Source organism: Halyomorpha halys, unplaced genomic scaffold (assembly GCF_000696795.3).
Source record: "Halyomorpha halys isolate HHAL.00 unplaced genomic scaffold, Hhal_1.1 Scaffold410.1, whole genome shotgun sequence".
NCBI classification, from domain to species: Eukaryota; Metazoa; Arthropoda; class Insecta; order Hemiptera; family Pentatomidae; genus Halyomorpha; species Halyomorpha halys.
The window spans coordinates 747563-765784 of record NW_027111460.1 but is presented as its reverse complement, the minus strand read 5'-3'; the positions used below and the strand labels follow the sequence as shown (position 1 = coordinate 765784).

The 18222-nt window shown below is 30.5% G+C and overlaps 2 protein-coding genes across 6 annotated transcripts in view; both read left to right on the top strand.

The window, feature by feature from the left end:
* The window catches only part of LOC106682396 (multidrug resistance-associated protein 1), a 54993-nt gene extending 54491 nt beyond the window's left edge, over positions 1-502 (top strand). For all 5 annotated transcript variants that reach the window (XM_067049511.1, XM_067049512.1, XM_067049510.1 and 2 more), the window contains exon 32: positions 219-502. In XM_067049511.1, coding sequence (XP_066905612.1) covers positions 219-330 — 112 coding nt within the window. In that variant the 3' untranslated portion in view covers positions 331-502. The remainder of the gene's footprint in view (positions 1-218) is intronic.
* Positions 503-12549: 12047 nt separating this feature from the next.
* LOC106682400 (uncharacterized) overlaps positions 12550-18222 on the top strand; it is a 26361-nt gene continuing 20688 nt past the window's right edge. The window contains exon 1 of the mRNA XM_014423221.3: positions 12550-12693. The gene's annotated coding sequence lies outside the window, so the exon portion shown is untranslated. The remainder of the gene's footprint in view (positions 12694-18222) is intronic.

Below are 18222 nucleotides of genomic sequence, written 5' to 3'. Positions count from 1 at the left end.
TCATGAAGGCTTTCAAAATGAAGGAAATCAAAAGCATGAAAAGTATAAAGAATGGTTTGTTTATTATATACAAAAAAATTCATAATAAGTAATTTCTTCACTGTTTGAGTTTGACTGCACCAGACCTTCTTGAAGAAGGTTCTAGAACCTTCTAGAAAGATCTTCTTTTTATTAATTACACATGGTCTATGAACGATTTTCCAATCTTTTTCTTTTAGAGTTCTTGTCCTCGATCAAGGCTGTGTTTTAGAATTTGATCCTCCAACAGTTCTATTGGAAAACAAATTATCAGCATTCTACAAAATGGCTCAAGATGCAGGTCTGGTATGAAGAATTTGTTGAAGATAAAATGGCATCATATGGCCATACCCAGCGAGGGGTAAGATGGCTGCCCCGTTTAGAAGTAAAAAAGAATTTTTTTTATTAAATTAATTTTTTTTTCAAGCAAATGATTGTAATAACTAATAAATCACTGCTATAATTATATATAGTTTTCTTCAAATTTTGGTTTCATTTTCCTTTTCTGTGCTGAAGTGTCACAATCTGAACGACTAATCAGATCAGATTAGTTCTTAACCTAAATTTTTCATTAAACAATATAGAGGATCAATGTATATGGCTGTTATTAAAACAAAATTAAAGAAACGTACATTAATGTTTCACGTAAACAAAAAGTAATTATGGACCTTACTCAGTTACATTATTTCGTTTTCAATGCAATGATGTAATATTGTATTTAATAAGATTATTATGTATTCATTAAATAGAAATTTTTGTTTGAGACAGATTTGTATAGTTGTTATAAAAAAAACATTTATTTTGTTTCAACACTCTTTTATTATCTTACCCCTCCAATGTTTTGGCAATTATGGCCATTTTCAAGGGCTATCAATAAAAAGAACTTAAATGCAGTCTATTCATTATAAATTAATTGTCCATGATATTTTAAAATTTTTTATGAATTATTGAGGTTAAAAAATTTCCAAAGATGAATATAATCTATTCTATACTTTTCTTCATTGTGCAACATTTCGGGACAATTGTCCCATATTCATGCACCTTCATAATTCTAAAAATAAATTATTTTTATCAACAATTCTCATCCATGTCTTATATGTGTATTTGTAATTCTTGTAATCATATTTAACCCATACTTGTAATATTTTCAGTTTCACTATTGAAATCATGTCATCCATATATCATGGTTGAAAATTGTTTTACACTGCAGTATTTAAGTTCGAGTCCGGCCTGGGGGTGGACTTTTTTCATTTCGTGGTAGTCCGACGAAGTGAAAAACTTGACCTTCCACCATGGTTAGAATTAGTTGGTCACCTCTAGATAACCCTCCCCCCCTGGTATGCCAGAAATGACTAGAAAGGGAGTCATAAATAAAAAAAAGAAAATCACGTGTGAAGAAGGCTGGTTCGTATGGCCAAGGATCTTTTGGGTATGTAGAGCTAATCCAAAAAAAAATTAAAAATAAATATTTATAATAATATATTGAAAAAAAAAAATTAAATTCCCTCTATTCACTACCAAGTAAAATGGAAGAAGGAAGGGTTAGAGGCAGACTGAGAATTCAAGTTAAAAACAATAACACTGAACATTCTCTATAACAAGATTATTCTAGGGACTTTTTCATAGTTGCCCAATACTACTGGTTTAAACTATGCAAAGAATATTTATCACTTAAGTTTGCTGGGTTCTTTTAAGGTTAGATTCATAAATCAGTGCATTGACCTCAAATTAGTTAATTTTAAACTATCTAATAAATGAAATGAAATGAAAAAGCCTATTATTTATGCAATAAATTAAAATCATACCAAATAAAACATAAACATTTAAGAAGATAAAATATATATATGAGTTTATTTTTGGTTATTCTCCTTAAAACCTTCAAAGTTGGTACGCTAGGATGCTACTAGAATTTCATGCTTGCGGAAACCATTTGTTTTTCTACTTCTGGCTAATGTCATCTTACACTATTGTCCCACTGGTCTCCAAGATCTATGGATCTCAATAACTCCGATAATATATAGCATTACTGTTAAACCAAGGAGTGACAATTTCGGTCATTTTTTCAACCAGTAAAGAAATCTGTTAAGTTGTTAGTGTTCACAATGGCGGTATGCGCGGCGCTCTTTATAAGGTGAGAAAACATTAGTCTCTTCAGTAGCTGACCAGTGCCATCTTTATTTATTCCTCTGATCCTTATTATTCTTTTTATCTTATGTTTAATGTCTAAGAGACAATTAACTCCTAGTTATTGAAAATGAATGCTAACGTCGGTTGCAACATTGTGCAAAGTTTAAACGAATCAATTTGTTTGTCACCACCTGTTAAAACCATCTCAAATCGATTAAGTCTTCCTGATGGAACGTCTTCTTGGACTCCCGACAGTAGGGGTGTTCATGTGTTAAATGTAAAATATTTTAAGAATAGGATTGTGAGCAGCCCTATTTAAAGTCATGTTTAATGTTAAATACCTAAGAGCTCCTAGCGGATTTTCTGAGTAACTTGTTTTATAACCTTTCCTTCCAAAACTTTATGTTATTGTTTAATTCTAAGTTTTGATTAAAATAATTTATTACATGCCTAAATTGAGTGAAAAGTGAAAGGTGTACGAAAGTTTGGCTACTGAGTACCTTGATGATCTAACTTGTGAGGAAGAGAATCGAGATGAGCTAATTGACTACTGTCATTACATTATTATTATTGTCATTCATTGCTTTATTAGTTATAAAATCATCCAAAACAATAATAACACAAACTACGAGCAAGTAACCTAACACGACAATCAACAAAATAGCGGCGCGCTCAGCTAGTCTGTTGTTGAAGTCATTCTCCATTTAACAAACCTAGTAACTGACTCTTAACCATGTTATATTTTATATTGGTTTAGCGTGGTAAAAGAAGGAAATATTTCTCCATTTAACATGCGGCAAGACGGGGCAGCTGTACCCAGAAGTGAAGAAAATTATTAATTCAACAAAAAATATTTTTTTAATAATTGTAATAACTAAAAAAGCACTGCTATAATTTTCTTAAAATTTTTGTTTCATTTGACTTTTCCGTGCTGAAATGTCAACCTGATTTACAATGGCTTATTCCCTCCTAGTTTTGATCCTGGGTACGCCCTTGATAGCAGTTGCTATGGTAGTTATTCGAGTGGCTGAAATACTTGGGACAGTTAACTGTCAAGTTGTATAGATTTGGTATGAGACAGTAGCATTGACAATCAAGAGAGTAAATATTTTGACTTCATTTCAGGTCATCTTATGCATGAAGGCAGCATTTCATCTATCGATGTTCTTTAGTTTAACATGTTTAAGTGGAGAAATATTTTCTTCTTTTAGAATTTTAAAATGATATAACATCTAACATAGTTCAAAGTTTGTTAATAGTTCTGCTAAATAAAGAATGACGTCACGGATCAGATCGGTTGTATTGATGCATCATATTTTCAGATACGCCATATTGTTTCTTTTCATTTTGATAGGTTAGTTACTCAGAGTTCTTGTTGGTTTTGTTTTGGATTTTTTAAACTCTAATAAAGTGATTAAAAAAACAACAAAACAAATACCAAGAAAGGAAACAGGTGAAGAGAAGATGTGAAGAAACTGTTGGAGATTTTATTCTCCTAAACATAACTAGGTTACAAAACAAGTTGCCCAGAAAATCCGCTAGGAGCTCCCCTGCATTTAACATATAAAATGAACTTTTAATCAGGCCGGTCACAATCGAATAGTCATAACAGTTAGAATGTTAAAACCTTTCACATTTAATACATCGTAAATACCCCTAATATAGGTAAAAAAGTTAATTCTGGAATCGTGAGTTAGTTCAGTCATATATTATAACTTGTGTCCGTTATTGAGAAGTAATAAGTGTTAATGAGTAATCAATTTGCTGTTTGCTTTCTTAATGGAGGTGTTATGATGCAATAAATATGTTTATATTACAAAATGAAATACAATGTAAAACTTTCATTCTTGTAACAGCCCAAAAACATAAAACAATTAATGGGAAAATAAATTAAAATCAGCGATGATTAGAGTCGAGGGAGATGCGCATAACAAAAATCTTTTTCTTTACAAAAGACAAACAAAGGAACATCAAATACGCGATAACAAATTTAATTGTTGAAAGAATAAACACACGTGTAGGCGAGTGACTTACCTTTCCACGATTTCCTTCTAGTTTCTAACTAAAAATTAAATAACCTATGAAATAGAATGGGGGTGTACGTGTCTGTATTTTTCCCCAACTAACTTATTGATGAAAGTATTTCAAAAATAACAATGGCTACGAAGTTGAAATTACTAACGGCGGTTCTCTTTATGCATAACAAAAAAATGGAGTCTAAAAGAAATCCTAAAACCTATATATCTTATTTTGTTAATCTATTGAAACTTACTACTATATTAACTAAAACATGATTCTTCCAAATGCGATGTGAATTTTATAACATTGGCATGATATAGACTTGTAGAGAATCTACTCATAGGTATAAATCTGATATCATTTCTAGAGTTGAAGGTCTCGAGGCCATCTCCTTTTCAGATGCCTAGGAGCATTATCGGGAAGTTTAGAAACAAGTATGTTTGGGTGATTAGGGAGTTTATCGTGGAAGGATTGATGTCTAGATATGGCCAAACCGGCAACAAATGGAGCATTGAGACAATTAAGGTTTTTTTCTTTGTGAGGTAGTAAGGATTTTATTAAGTATTGGATACGAGAGGAATTCGACGGTTTAGTGGAGTGTATGTAGACATAGAATTATGAATTATAGTTGTGTAGATATGTCTTTAGTAATGGATTATCCATTTTTACTTAAACACTCTACACAATATGGGTATGTCAGTTACATTTATACGAGTTCCGGGTCATGTAGAAATCGAGGGAATTAACTGGCCGATCACACTGCAAGAGAAGCACTACGGTATAAAGCAATTTTAACTCCATCAGAAATGAGCAAATCTTTTGGAAAAGAAGTCAGAGATAAATGGCAATCTTTGTGGAATGAAAGCCCTAGGAGTAAATTAAAACTTAAAAGGATGTCAAGCCCTGGGGTACCACCAGCCGCAAAAGCCGTCGAGAGAAGGTTGTACTGACCAGGCTAATAGGTCACACGAGGCTCACCTACTCCTATCTTATTTCAAAAGAAACGCTTCTGAACTGCCAGTATTGCAAGAGCAATCTGACAATAAGCCATACATTCCAACAATGTATAGCTTAGGACTAAACCCAGATATTTCAAAAACTCTCGGAGACAATGATAAAACAATAGAATTAGTGTTTCAGTTAATAATAATAATAAAATAAAATAATAAATATCAAATTAAAAAATAAATAAAATTAAACAAATATAAGCAAAATTAAATAAAATATAAATGGCGATGGTAACTAATGAAATTGGATTGGAAGAGGAAGCAAGTTTAGAAACCATTGGATTCGGGAGGGTAGGGAGTTTATAATGGAAGAAATGATATCTGGTTCGGGGTAAGTTGGTTACATATGGAACATTAAAGACTTTATGGATGATTTTATTTGTCAAAGTATTTTGGGATTGGATGAAGGAGCCTTGAGGATTTTGGATTATAAGATTGGATACGAGATGAATACGAAAGTTTAGAACAGCCCCAAAGCTCAATTACGTATATCCAGATTGGCCTTATTATAGTCATGTATATCAGTCTATTGTAATGGTTTGAAAGTTCAGACCGTTTGTCTAGTAAGTGTTGTAATAATCGGGATCGACGAGCAGTTTCCTGTCTTGTATAAGGACTAGAATTTAGTCGTTCCTCCAGATGTAATCCTGGGATATTTTTTAAATGTTATTTTACTACAATTTCGGCGTATAAAATAAATGTTATCATTATAACTGTTATGTCTCCATTCAGATTAGTACTTTCATTTGGGAATCACAAGGAAATTAAATAAACATTGTCCTGGGATATTTTTTAAATGTTATTTTACTACAATTTCGGCGTATAAAATAAATGTTATCATTATAACTGTTATGTCACCATTCAGATTAGTACTTTCATTTGGGAATCACAAGGAAATCAAATAAACATTGTCCTGGGATATTTTTTAAATGTTATTTTACTACAATTTCGGCGTATAAAATAAATGTTATCATTATAACTGTTATGTCTCCATTCCGATTTGTAGTTTCATTTGGGAATCACAAGGAAATTAAATAAACATTGTCCTGGGATGTAAAACACACTATATATTCAGAAAGGTAACATAATGTTATCTCGTATCGATAGATCGATACGACGACAGATCGATATATAACAATAACCTATGTTTTTATTTTGTATGATTTATATACGCAGTCAAACTGGTTTAAGCAAAGATGTTACCCAACGATTCTGAGGAATAAATAATTTTTATTTTAAAATCTAGCATGAATGCAAAGTTTTTATTCCTTCGGTAGTCACGTAGAAAAAAAGGAAACATTTAGTCCACTAGGAGAAATATGTCAACTATTTCAACCCAATGAAAGCTATGTATAATTACTAGTCAAAACTCATGAGTCTGTCAAGTATAGGTAGGGAGAATAAAAAATGGCGGCTGTTACAAAGTGATAAAAAAAAAAAATTTTCATTCGGAGCTCTTTATCTCAAAAAAAAATAGGAACAACATAAGAAAACCTAAGAGAACGTCATTCAAAGAAGAGTAAATTTGCTAAAATATAAGCCCTAATAGAGTTATTTACGTTAAATAGTTTTCGAGATATAGCTTTTTAAAAAGCAACATTTCATAAAAATGTATGGGATGTAATTAAAAGATCAGTAATTAGTGAATTTATTTTGAAAAATTTATATCTCAAAAACCATTTGACGTACAGATTTCTATTAGCACTCAAATTAAAGCTAGTTTAATGAGCTATAAAGTAGTTTATGATGTTTATCTTCATAGGAGTAATAGTTTACATGAAATTTGCTAAAATAATTTGATTTATAGTTGTTCGGACAAATTTTCATTTGCCAAATTTATATTCATATGTGAATATCATCAAAACCCTTACGAAGATAAGTGTCATAAACTACTTTATAGAAAGTTAAATTTACTTTATTGTGAGTGTTGGCAGACATATATGCGTCCTATGGATCTAGTGATATATTTTTTTAAAAATCCAACATTTTATAGGAACAACTAGAAATTAACATTTTGAGAGTTTATTTTGTCAAATATCATAAAAACTACAACCCTTAAGGAGATAAACGTTATATAATATTTTATAGGACATTAAACTAGCTTCGATTTGAGTGCTGGCAGATATATTTAAGTCTAATGCTTCCTGAGATAAAGCTATTCATAAATCAAACTTATTGTCCGAACAACAATAAATCAATTTATTTTAGCAAATTTCATGAAAACTACTACTCCTACGAAAATAAACATCATAAACTACTTTATAGCTGATTACACTAGCTTTAATTTGAGTACTAATAGACATCTGTACGTCAAATGGTTTTTGAGATATAGATTTTTCAAAATAAATTAACTAACTACTAATCTTTCAGTAGATTTTTAAGAAATTTTCCTTTTTAAAAAGCTATATCTCAAGAACTATTGGACGTAAATAGCTCTTTTAGGCCTAATATTTCAGCAAATTTACACTTCTTTAAATAATGTTCTCTTAGATTTTCTAGTATTGTTGGTAGTTTTTAAGATATAGAGCTCCGAATGAAAAATTCAAGTTTTTTTAAGGTTTTGAAACAGCCGCCATTTTTTATTCCCCCTAGCTATACTGGGCAGTCTCATCAGTTTTGACTATTAATTATACATAGTTTTTATTAAAGTAATCAAAAATTCGGGTGAGATAACTGACTTTTTTTTATCTTCCCGGCTATTGTACTATGACAAGTCTGCCTCAGCGTAAGTACAATTAAATAATTAAAAATAATTAATTACTGATGTTGAGCATTAATTACATGATAGCTACAACATCAGAAAACCTAAAAGAATATCATTTAATGTAGAGTGAATTTTCTGAACTCTTTAAAGTGAAATTTACATACAATAGTTCCCGAAATATACTTTTTTAAAAAAGCAACATTTCATAAGAGAGAATCAGTGGTTAGTGAATTTATTATGGGAAAACCACACTTAAGGAATTATTTAACATACCATTAGCATTCAATTTAAGTTAATTGAATCAAGGAGTTGTAGTTTTTATGATATTTGTGCATAAATATGAATTTTGCAATAGAAATTTTGTCCAAATAACTATAAATCAATTTATTTTAGCAAATGTCATTAAAAATACTACTCTTGTTAAAATAAATGTAATGAAATACTTTATAGTACATTAAACAAGCTTTAATTTGAGTGCTAATAGACATCTATACGTCTAATGGTACCTGAGATTTAGTTTTTTCGTAAACCAAAGGTTTTGTCCAAACTGGAAAACAACATCTGATAATGTTATTTTGGTAAATATCATTGAAACTACTACTCCTAGGTAGGTAAATGTTAAAAACTAATTTATAGTACATTAAATGAGCTTTCATTTCAGTTCTGGCAGACATTTTTATGTCTAATGGTGCCTGAAATATAGCTTTACGTAAATAAGTTCTGTTTGAGCAACTAGAAATCGACATTTTGTGAATTTATTCCGTCAAGTTTCATTATTGCACATTGAACTATCCTTAATTTGAGTGCTAATAGATATCTGTACGTCAAATGGTTTTTCAGATATAGATCTTTCAAAATAAATTCACTAACTACTGACCTTTCAGTACGTTCCATACAACGTTTTTATGAAATGTTGCTTTTAAAAAAACTGTATCCCGGGAACCATTGAACGTAAATTACACTTTAAGGACTCATATTTTAGCAAATGAACTCTTCTTTAAATGATGTCATATTAGGTTTTTTAGTATTGTAATTTTAAAGATATGAAGTTCTGAAAAAAATTAATTGGTTTTTAACGTTTTGAAACGGCCACCATTTTTTATTCCTCCTAATTATGCTTGGTAGACAAATTTCTACTAGTAATTATATATAGTTTATATAGTAATTATATATAGTTTATATAGTAATTATGTAAAACTAACCTTTTTTTTCCACCGGGCTCTTGTACTAATTTATTCGTCCTTCCGTCGTAATATTTTCTTGCAGCCTTCCTCTATCGAGTTATCTAATCCCGCCGTCCATCGTGCATCTCAGATATTCTTCAATTTAAATCCTCATTGCATTCCCGCAATACCCGCTCACGGCCTTCAGACTTATATGTAACTGCCAATCGAACCGCAGCCTTTGGTAGATCTTTCCTCATCCGTTCCTCTTCCCTGTGGAATTCTATTCCCTCCTTCGTTTGTAGTTCTTTTACCCTTCCAAATTTCGAATCCGGTATCTTCAACCACCTTCTGCCCTCCCAATTCCGGAGGAAAAACAATTAAAAGTTCCAAATAAGATGTGAATAGATGGAAATAGAGATAATATTTAACATAAATATTTACGAAAAGTCTATAAACATAATAATAAATTTATTTACATAGACTCATATAACCAATACTTACGTTTTCCTTTTATTTCATTTATTGGATTATTCATTAAGATTATGATTACAGGATTTTTATTATTAACTTTTTGATAATAATAAAAAAAATATACCATTTTCTGTATTTGTTTCAGATTTTCGTTTATACCTTTTCATTTATTATTTTTAGTTTAATTGTACTTGATTTTCATCATTTTTTTTTTTATTTATTATCTAAAGTTAGTCACTTTATGTTTTATGATATTACATATGGTTTTATTCTATCAGTTTTAATGTTATTATATTTATTCTGTAAATTATTGTTGTTCATTCCTATCTTTCAGAATTCATCATTTTCTTTGTGTTTTATGACGTTTGATAATTACATTTTTATTTTGTATTTTACTCTAAGGCTCCAAAGCCTGATTTTGACGCCTGTATATTATTCTAAAGGGATCAATTCCAGAATTAATAAAGAATATTATTATTAATTTATTTAATTAAATAAAAATTTGGTCTCAAAACATATTTATTCAATTTATATGTCCAACGTTTCGGCCAATTCGGCCATCCTCAGGGACAATTTATTACAAACAGGTTTTATTATATATATGATCTTGAAAAATTTCCAACAATCGACAATATTATTTATAATTTATCTTACCTTAATACAGTTTTAGGAACTAAATCATTTAAAAACATTTCATGCAGGCTATTCTGCCCGAGTTAATCCAACAAATTACCCTATAGGACATTAAAACATTTGCAAATCATATATCTTTGTTAAAAGTGTTTCTTAAATTATTTCTAATTATCTAATTAGTCAATTTTCACCTTAAATTAAAAATTAAAATTATTTATCACACAATATTTGTAACCTTCCAAGCATTTAAATTATTTACTACAACTATATTTTGGTTAAATTTCCTCTTTTTTTTATTATTAAAATTCTTATCAAGGTTAATTATAATCATCAATATTAAATTCATCCCATATTTTTCATAAATTAATTTTAATTTGTTGGTTCAGATTCATTATGTCTGTTTTAAAATTCACTGTATAAATATTATTTCCACATATATAAATGGATTCAAGTATTTTTCTTTTGAATGTATTGTTTTCTTTATGTAAAAGAATAATTCTCTAAGTTCATATATATTTACAAATACATATATTTATATCAAAATCAAATGTATGCTGGGTTTTTGGTTGCATGCTGCACTAGTGCTGTTTTATTTGGATCTTTCACTTTTTTTTTTTTTGTTTTATAAATCATTATTGTGTTGAATTCTGTCACACTACAATTGCTTTGTTTCACCTATTTGGTTTATTCACAATTTGGACAGGGAATTTTATATATTAATCCCAATTGTGATTTTTTGTATCAATTCTTCCTTCAATATACTATAATAATTTTTGATTTTATTATTGGGTCTATAACTCAAAGAGCACTACTCAACATCATAATCCTTAAAAGATTTCTTAATATCCTCAGATAGTCCTTTAATATAAATTTTTTTTATTATTTGTCGGACTGCTATACAAGATCCGTAAATTCCTACCCCCTACATACTTCCTCATTATCCGTTCTTATCTCTCCGACAGATTATTTCAAGTAAATTAAAACGGCACTTATTCACCCCTATTCCGTCAGTCTGCTGGTGTACCTGAGGGTAGTATCCTTGGTCCTATCCTTTATATAGTTTTCACAGCTGACATCCCAACCCATTCTAACACTATCCTCACCACGTAAGCCGATGACACATGTCTATTGTCAGTGAACAATGATCCTTACATTGTATCCCAAACTCTCCAATCCCACATCACCACCCTTGAACAATGGTGCCAAAACTGAAGGATTAAAATTAATTCCAATAAATCCCTCCAAATCACATTTACCCTTCGTCGTAAACCCATGACCTCTTCCCCTACAGTATCTTTTAATAATACCCTACTTATTCCTGTCGAACAGATCCATTACTTAGGACTAAATCTCGACAAACGACTGACATGAAATCCTCATACAAGACTTAAAAAGACAAAAAAATGCTCGTCGATTCCGACTATTACAACATTTACTAGACAAACGGTCTAAATTGCCAATCCATTACAAAAGACTGATCTATATGACTATTATAAGGCCTATCTGGACACACGGAGTTGAGCTTTGGGGCTCCATTAAACCATCAAATTCCTCCCGAATCCAATCCTTACAGTCCAAAATCCTCAAGGCTTCTTATGATTAAAATCCTTAATGTTTGGCAAGGACCAGATACCATTCCTTCCATGATAAACTTCTCAACCACCTAAATCCACTTGTTTCTAACCTGGCTTCTCCTTCATTACCTAATAATCCTCCTAGGCATCTGAAAAGAAGATGGCCTCGAGATCTTATCCCCTAGAAATGTTATTGGAGTTCTATCAGTGGGTAGATTCTCCACATGTTTGTATCATGTCACTATGTCACCTATAGCAAATTTACTTGTTGTATATATAAATATACTTGTTTATACAGTTGTAAATATCAATAAATAAATAATTAAAAAAAAAATTTATCATTTCGTTTTCTGTTTCATCTTTTATATTTTAAAGGTTAATTTCCCAAATTTTGTAAATTATCTAATTTTTTATATTATATATTTTTTTGTAGAAAAAATTTATGGTTACGGCCGAATTGTCCGAAACGTTGGACTTATAAATTAAATAAATATGTTTTGAGACTAAAATGGATAAGATTTTATTTAATTAAACAATATTAACCAGTCTAAAGAAAGTATTAAGATTGTAAATAAAATAATTATTAATTTATTTAAAGGCTGACCACTGGCGTACAGGATATCTCAGGCTTACTAGATAAAGTTATGTTGATATTAATATTCAAAAAGATATTTATTTTGTAAAATCATTTGAATGCGAGATTGGTCAAATCTTTGCAATCATTACTATCTTCGGTACTTCACACAGAGAACAAATACTAGATGGGAAAATTACAGATAAAAGTGACGTCATATTTCCTCTCCTAGATACCGAGAGTGGGGGCGTTCTCAATGACCTACAATTCAGTCGAAAGACTTCTAGGTTGTTAAAGAGTGTGATGAAATATTTACGATAGGAGGGAACACTGTGAGTGTTTGTACTGATAAAACAAATTATAATCACTGATTGGTCTGCTTGCTGTCACCAACGCTTCCGTGAGCTTTATATTATTATTTTTTATTTATGTATTATTATATATTTACATTATTATATATTTACATTATTATATATTTACATTATTATATATTTACATTATTATATATTTACATTATTATATATTTACAAGCTGACCTGGCTTCAATGTTACGCTATTGGTAGGTTTAACGATGTATATCGATTTACTAAACACAATCAATAGTTTGTTATAAATTATTGTATACTTTATGGTGAAAGGAAACATTTTGAATAAAAATGCACGTAAATCAGTCAACTAATTCAATTAGTTTATTATGGACAAAGATTCGAATATTCCCTTTTATATATATAGATTATGGGAAATAACGGTATCTATGGTAACGTAATTGATAACTATTAACTTGGCCGTATCATCGTTAGTACCGGTCCGATTTAGGTGATTGTTTTCTTATTATTTAAGGCAATTTTATTATCTATGATATTTTCATTAATATACTACATTAAACATAAATAGTTTTTGAATAATAACCCTCACTGTGCTTCAGTTTTAGTACTATATTGAAATAATTCGGAACGACTGACCTTTGAAAGTGTTGTAAAAGAATTTCCATCAATGAAACAAAGTTAATCGTCGTTTTAGCAACTCGAGAAAATCTTACATATACAAGTGTCACCAGGACCCTTTTTCATACTAAAGTACCAGCTTATACTATTAGTGTTGTAGTTTTACTTTATTTAATTACACTAACTTGGGTTTTGTAGACTTGCACTTTTATACTATTTAATTCTTGTAATAGGAAACTGCACGCAGATTCAGACTATTACAGAACTTACCAGACAAACGGTTTAAACTTCCAATCCATTAAAAAGACTGATCTACATGACAATAAGGCCCATTTGGACATACGGAGTTGAGCTTTGGGGCTCCACTAAACCTTTGAATTCTTTTCATTTCCAATCCAAAATCCTTCGTAAAATCCTCAATGCTCCTTATTTTGTTACTAATAAAACCATCCATAAAGACCTAAATGTTCCTTATCTAAACGATCTAGCCCGAATAACGCCCTTACTCATGTTTAATTTACCGTGCGGTTCGATCTTAATCGGGAAATTATTAGAAAATTTTTCACAATTTAAAATTTTTTCAGATTGTCTATCAGAAAATATTTCAATTAAGAGCGTTCCATCTCTGAATTTTTTATACTGTCTAACTTCACCAATAAGATTGTTGAGGTTTTTATAAATAAAAAAAGGCGAGATCTTACTAAAATTCAAAGCATTTCCATCTTCGCCAGTTTCCATTCTTTTAATAGTATAGAATCTACTATAATTTTTTTGCGTATTTACATTATTTTCTAGACCTGTAACTTTAAATCGCGATTTTTTACGCTTAGCCGGCGGAAATTCAGCCATCGTAATAGCTGAATCGTTTTAATAGTAGTAAAAAAAGAAATATATATTTCCCTTTACGGAAATTAACAAAAGAAAAGTTTCTTCCAATATAAAGAGAAAAGAAATGAAAAACAATGAATTTTTATAACAAAAGTAAATCAAAGTCGTCCCATATCTTTATTTGGGTGTACAATGTTTAATCCCTCGGAGCTCCTATTAGCAGATGTTCACTCCACGCAGTACAAGCACAAACTGTATTCGGATGGTTAATCATTTGTTTTCTTCAAATAAGAGATTATTTTTCTATAAAATGAACGTAAAAAAAGTATTCAAATGGTTACTCGAATTGTTTTGCACGAATAATTGATTATTTGCGTAAAATTATGATGAATAAAAAAGTATTCGGGTGGTTAATCATGTGTTTTTGTACGAATAATTGATTATTCGTGTAAAATAATGACGAATGAAAAAGTATTCGGATGGTTAATCATATGTTTTGTATGAATAATTGATTATTCGAGTAGAAAATTCACGAATAAAAATGTATTCATCTCTTGTTATTCGAATAATATTTCCCCAACTCTGTCTGACAACATTAGAAGGTTGAAAAAGGAAGTTAAATGATAAATATTTTTTAGAGAACTAAAATATTTCAAATTTATTCATACTATAATTTATGGAAAATAAGTCTATTCAGCTGTTATCTAGTATTAACTCAACTTTTAAGGTTTATAATTTAATATAGTAATCTACATTGTAAAAAAAAAAACTATTTGTGTTAGTGCTTCGTAGTTTGAATACTTGTATTTATAAGCTAATACATTATTACAATACTAAAACTTTCGTTATGAAACGGCTCAGATAAATCAAAGTGAAAAATTTATAATTTTTAATTTCTTTGAAAAATGGTATTTGGTAATTTGAGACGACAATACAAACGAATACGAAATGCTCTTTTCTAAAAAAAAATTTGCTAACCTACCTTACCCCTAGCCACATTATATTTTTATAATTCCTCTTGAACATAATATAGCTTAACAGAATCAGCGATGCTTTTCTCTTATTCCTCGTAAAGAAACTAATCGATTGGTGTACAAAAATCGTGAAAAAACGCCTACTTTTTGAGCTAAAAACCAAAAACGCTAGCAGGTTTTTTTTTTTTTTTTGCAACAAAAAGGCAGCATAGATGAATAAAGTATTTCTCTCTCTAGCTATAAGCAAACAAATAAAAACTAACCGGTTAGTTTTAGTTTCCAATATGAGTTTTAGTTTCGACTAAAAAGACAAGATGCTCGTAGATTCCGACTATTGCAACATTTACTAGACAAACGGTCTAAATTGCCAATCCATTACAAAAGACTGATCTACATGACTATTATAAGGCCTATCTGGACATACGGAGTTTAGCTTTGGGGCTCCACTAAACCATCAAATTCCTCCAGAATCTATTCCTTACAGTCCAAAATCCTTAATGCTCCTTACTTTGTCACAAATCAAGTCATCCATCAGGACCTCAATATTCCATATGTTGCCGATTTGGCCAGAACCAGATACCGTTCCTTCCATAATAAACTTCTCAACCACCCAAATCCACTTGTTTCTAACCTGGCTTCTCCTTCATTACCTAATAATTCTCCTAGGCGTCTGAAAAGAAGATGGCCTCGAGATCTCCTCTAGAAATGTTATTGGAGTTCTATCAGTGGGTAGATTCTCCACATGTTTTTGTCATGTCACTATGCCACCTACAGCAAATTTACTTGTTGTATATATGTGTATACAGTTGTAAATATCAATAAATAAATTATTTAAAACAAAAAAAAAAAAAAAGTTTTAGTTTCCACCTAATTTAGCTTTCAATTTTAGTTGTTGAATTTAGCTAACATTTGCCCAATACCCACACAGGGAATGAAAAAAAACGGATTACTGGTATAAATAAGATGAAAGGGATATTGTATAAAAAAAAATTATAATTGTTACTAATGCTTTAATAATTCATAACGTTACTACATATCGTCATTTTAATTCGAGTGCTACGACACTCCGGGAAAAACTAATGTTTCAATCATATGATGAATGGGCAATTGTCAGTGGGTCAGTGGCCAATTGAAGAAGGGGCGTATGTCAAGGACGAAATTGTTTATGTTTTTTCTTCGACAGCCATTGTGTAATAGTTTAATTATGACAGCGAATTTTACCGGAAATTCTGAAACAATTATGTTCTACAGAGTGTTTCACTTGTTTCCTCACAAATCGTCATCGTTTGTTAAAAAACAATAAAATAAAATAAGTATCCAATTTTTACGTCCACAAAATCATATTTGTGTCCCTTTTCCACACAAATATTTACCAATACATTTTTTTTTTTAGCGTTATCCGTGATTCATACATTGATAAACCTTATTCTTTATATTTTTGCAACTTAAAAATAAGCAAATAATGATTAGATTGATTAAATCCCTCTAATCATTATTTGCTGCAGAAACTCTGCGGGAGTCCTGAAATTCAGGCACAGATAAATACATTTTTTTTTTTTCTATTTTCTGACTGGACCTCGACTATCTTCCCCTCGCATGAAAATAATAGTAATGACAACAAATTTGGAAAATTCATAAAAGGTTCGGAAAGTATTAATGTGAATTATGTAGAATTATCAATTAAGAAAGAATAAATATTATAAAATTTTACTTAGTATTATTAGGAAAGTAAATATATTATAAATAAAATAAAGTATAGATCTACTGAAAAATCAAATACCTTGAAACCGAGACAAGAATCAGAAGGCTGATATTCTCAAGGCTCATAAAAAGGATGAAGGAGGAAAGATTGAACAAAAATATCTTTAACAAAATTTTTAGCTACAAAAGGATGGGAGGTTACACGAGGCAAATGAGAGAAGAGTTAAAGAACCTTATATTTATTGTTATTTACAACTGTATACACTTATATACAACAAGTAAATTTGCTGTAGGCAACATAGTGACATGATACAAACATGTGGAGAATCTACCCACTGATAGAACTCCAATAACATTTTTAGAGGAGAAGATCTCAAGGCCATCTTCTTTTCAGACGCCTAGGAGGATTATTAGGTAATGAAGGAGAAGCCAGGTTAGAAACAAGTGGATTTGGATGGTTGAGAAGTTTATTATGGAAGGAACGGAATCTGGTTCTAGCCAAATCGGCAACATATGGAACATTGAGGTCCTGATGGATGACTTGATTTGTGACAAAGTAAGGAGCATTAAGGATTTTGGACTGTAAGGATTGGATTCTGGAGGAATTTGATGGTTTAGTGGAGCCCCAAAGCTCAACTCCGTATGTCCAGATATGCCTTATAATAGTCATGTAGATCAGTCTTTTGTAATGGATTGGCAATTTAGACCGTTTGTCTAGTAAATGTTGCAATAGTCGGAATCTACGAGCAGTTTCTTGTCTTTTTAGTCTCGTATGAGAATTCCATGTCAGTCGTTTGTCGAGATGTAGTCCTAAGTAACGGATCTGTTCGACAGGAATAAGTGGGGATTAAAGGATACTGTAGGGCAAGAGGTCATGGGTTTACGTCGAAGGAAAGAACCTTAAAATTTGAGATACCGACTGTCTAGGTAGAGACACATACAGGAAACTACTAAAAAATCTCGCCAATATTAGAAGTGGAATAAAAGTAGGGTACGAAGTGGTCCGAAGGAAGAAAAGAAAGGCAGTTGAGGATCATGAAACTGCGATGGGGAGAAAGAAAATCAAGACCCCCAAAGAAGTCTAACCAATAATATCCGTGTGGTCCTTGATGGCCGGTACGTGATAAAAAAATAATAATAAAGTAAATATACTAAATAAATATAAATAAAGTAAATAAACTACGTAATAAAAAAAAAAAAAAAAAAAAATAAGCCAGTCAGATCATGCTACCTGTAAAACTGATGGCTGTTCCGAAGAAACAAAAAACAATTATTGTTGAGATCTATTAAAATGTTTAAATATTTTCATAATATTTGCCAAAATAAATTCACAAGATGTTGATTGTTGAGACGTAAAGATGTCTCTTAGCACTCACATAAAAGCTAGTTTAATGTGCTATAAAGTAGTTTATCTTTCTAGGAGTAAATGTTTTCATGATAGGTACCAAAATAAATTCACAAGATGTTGATTTCTTGTAGTTT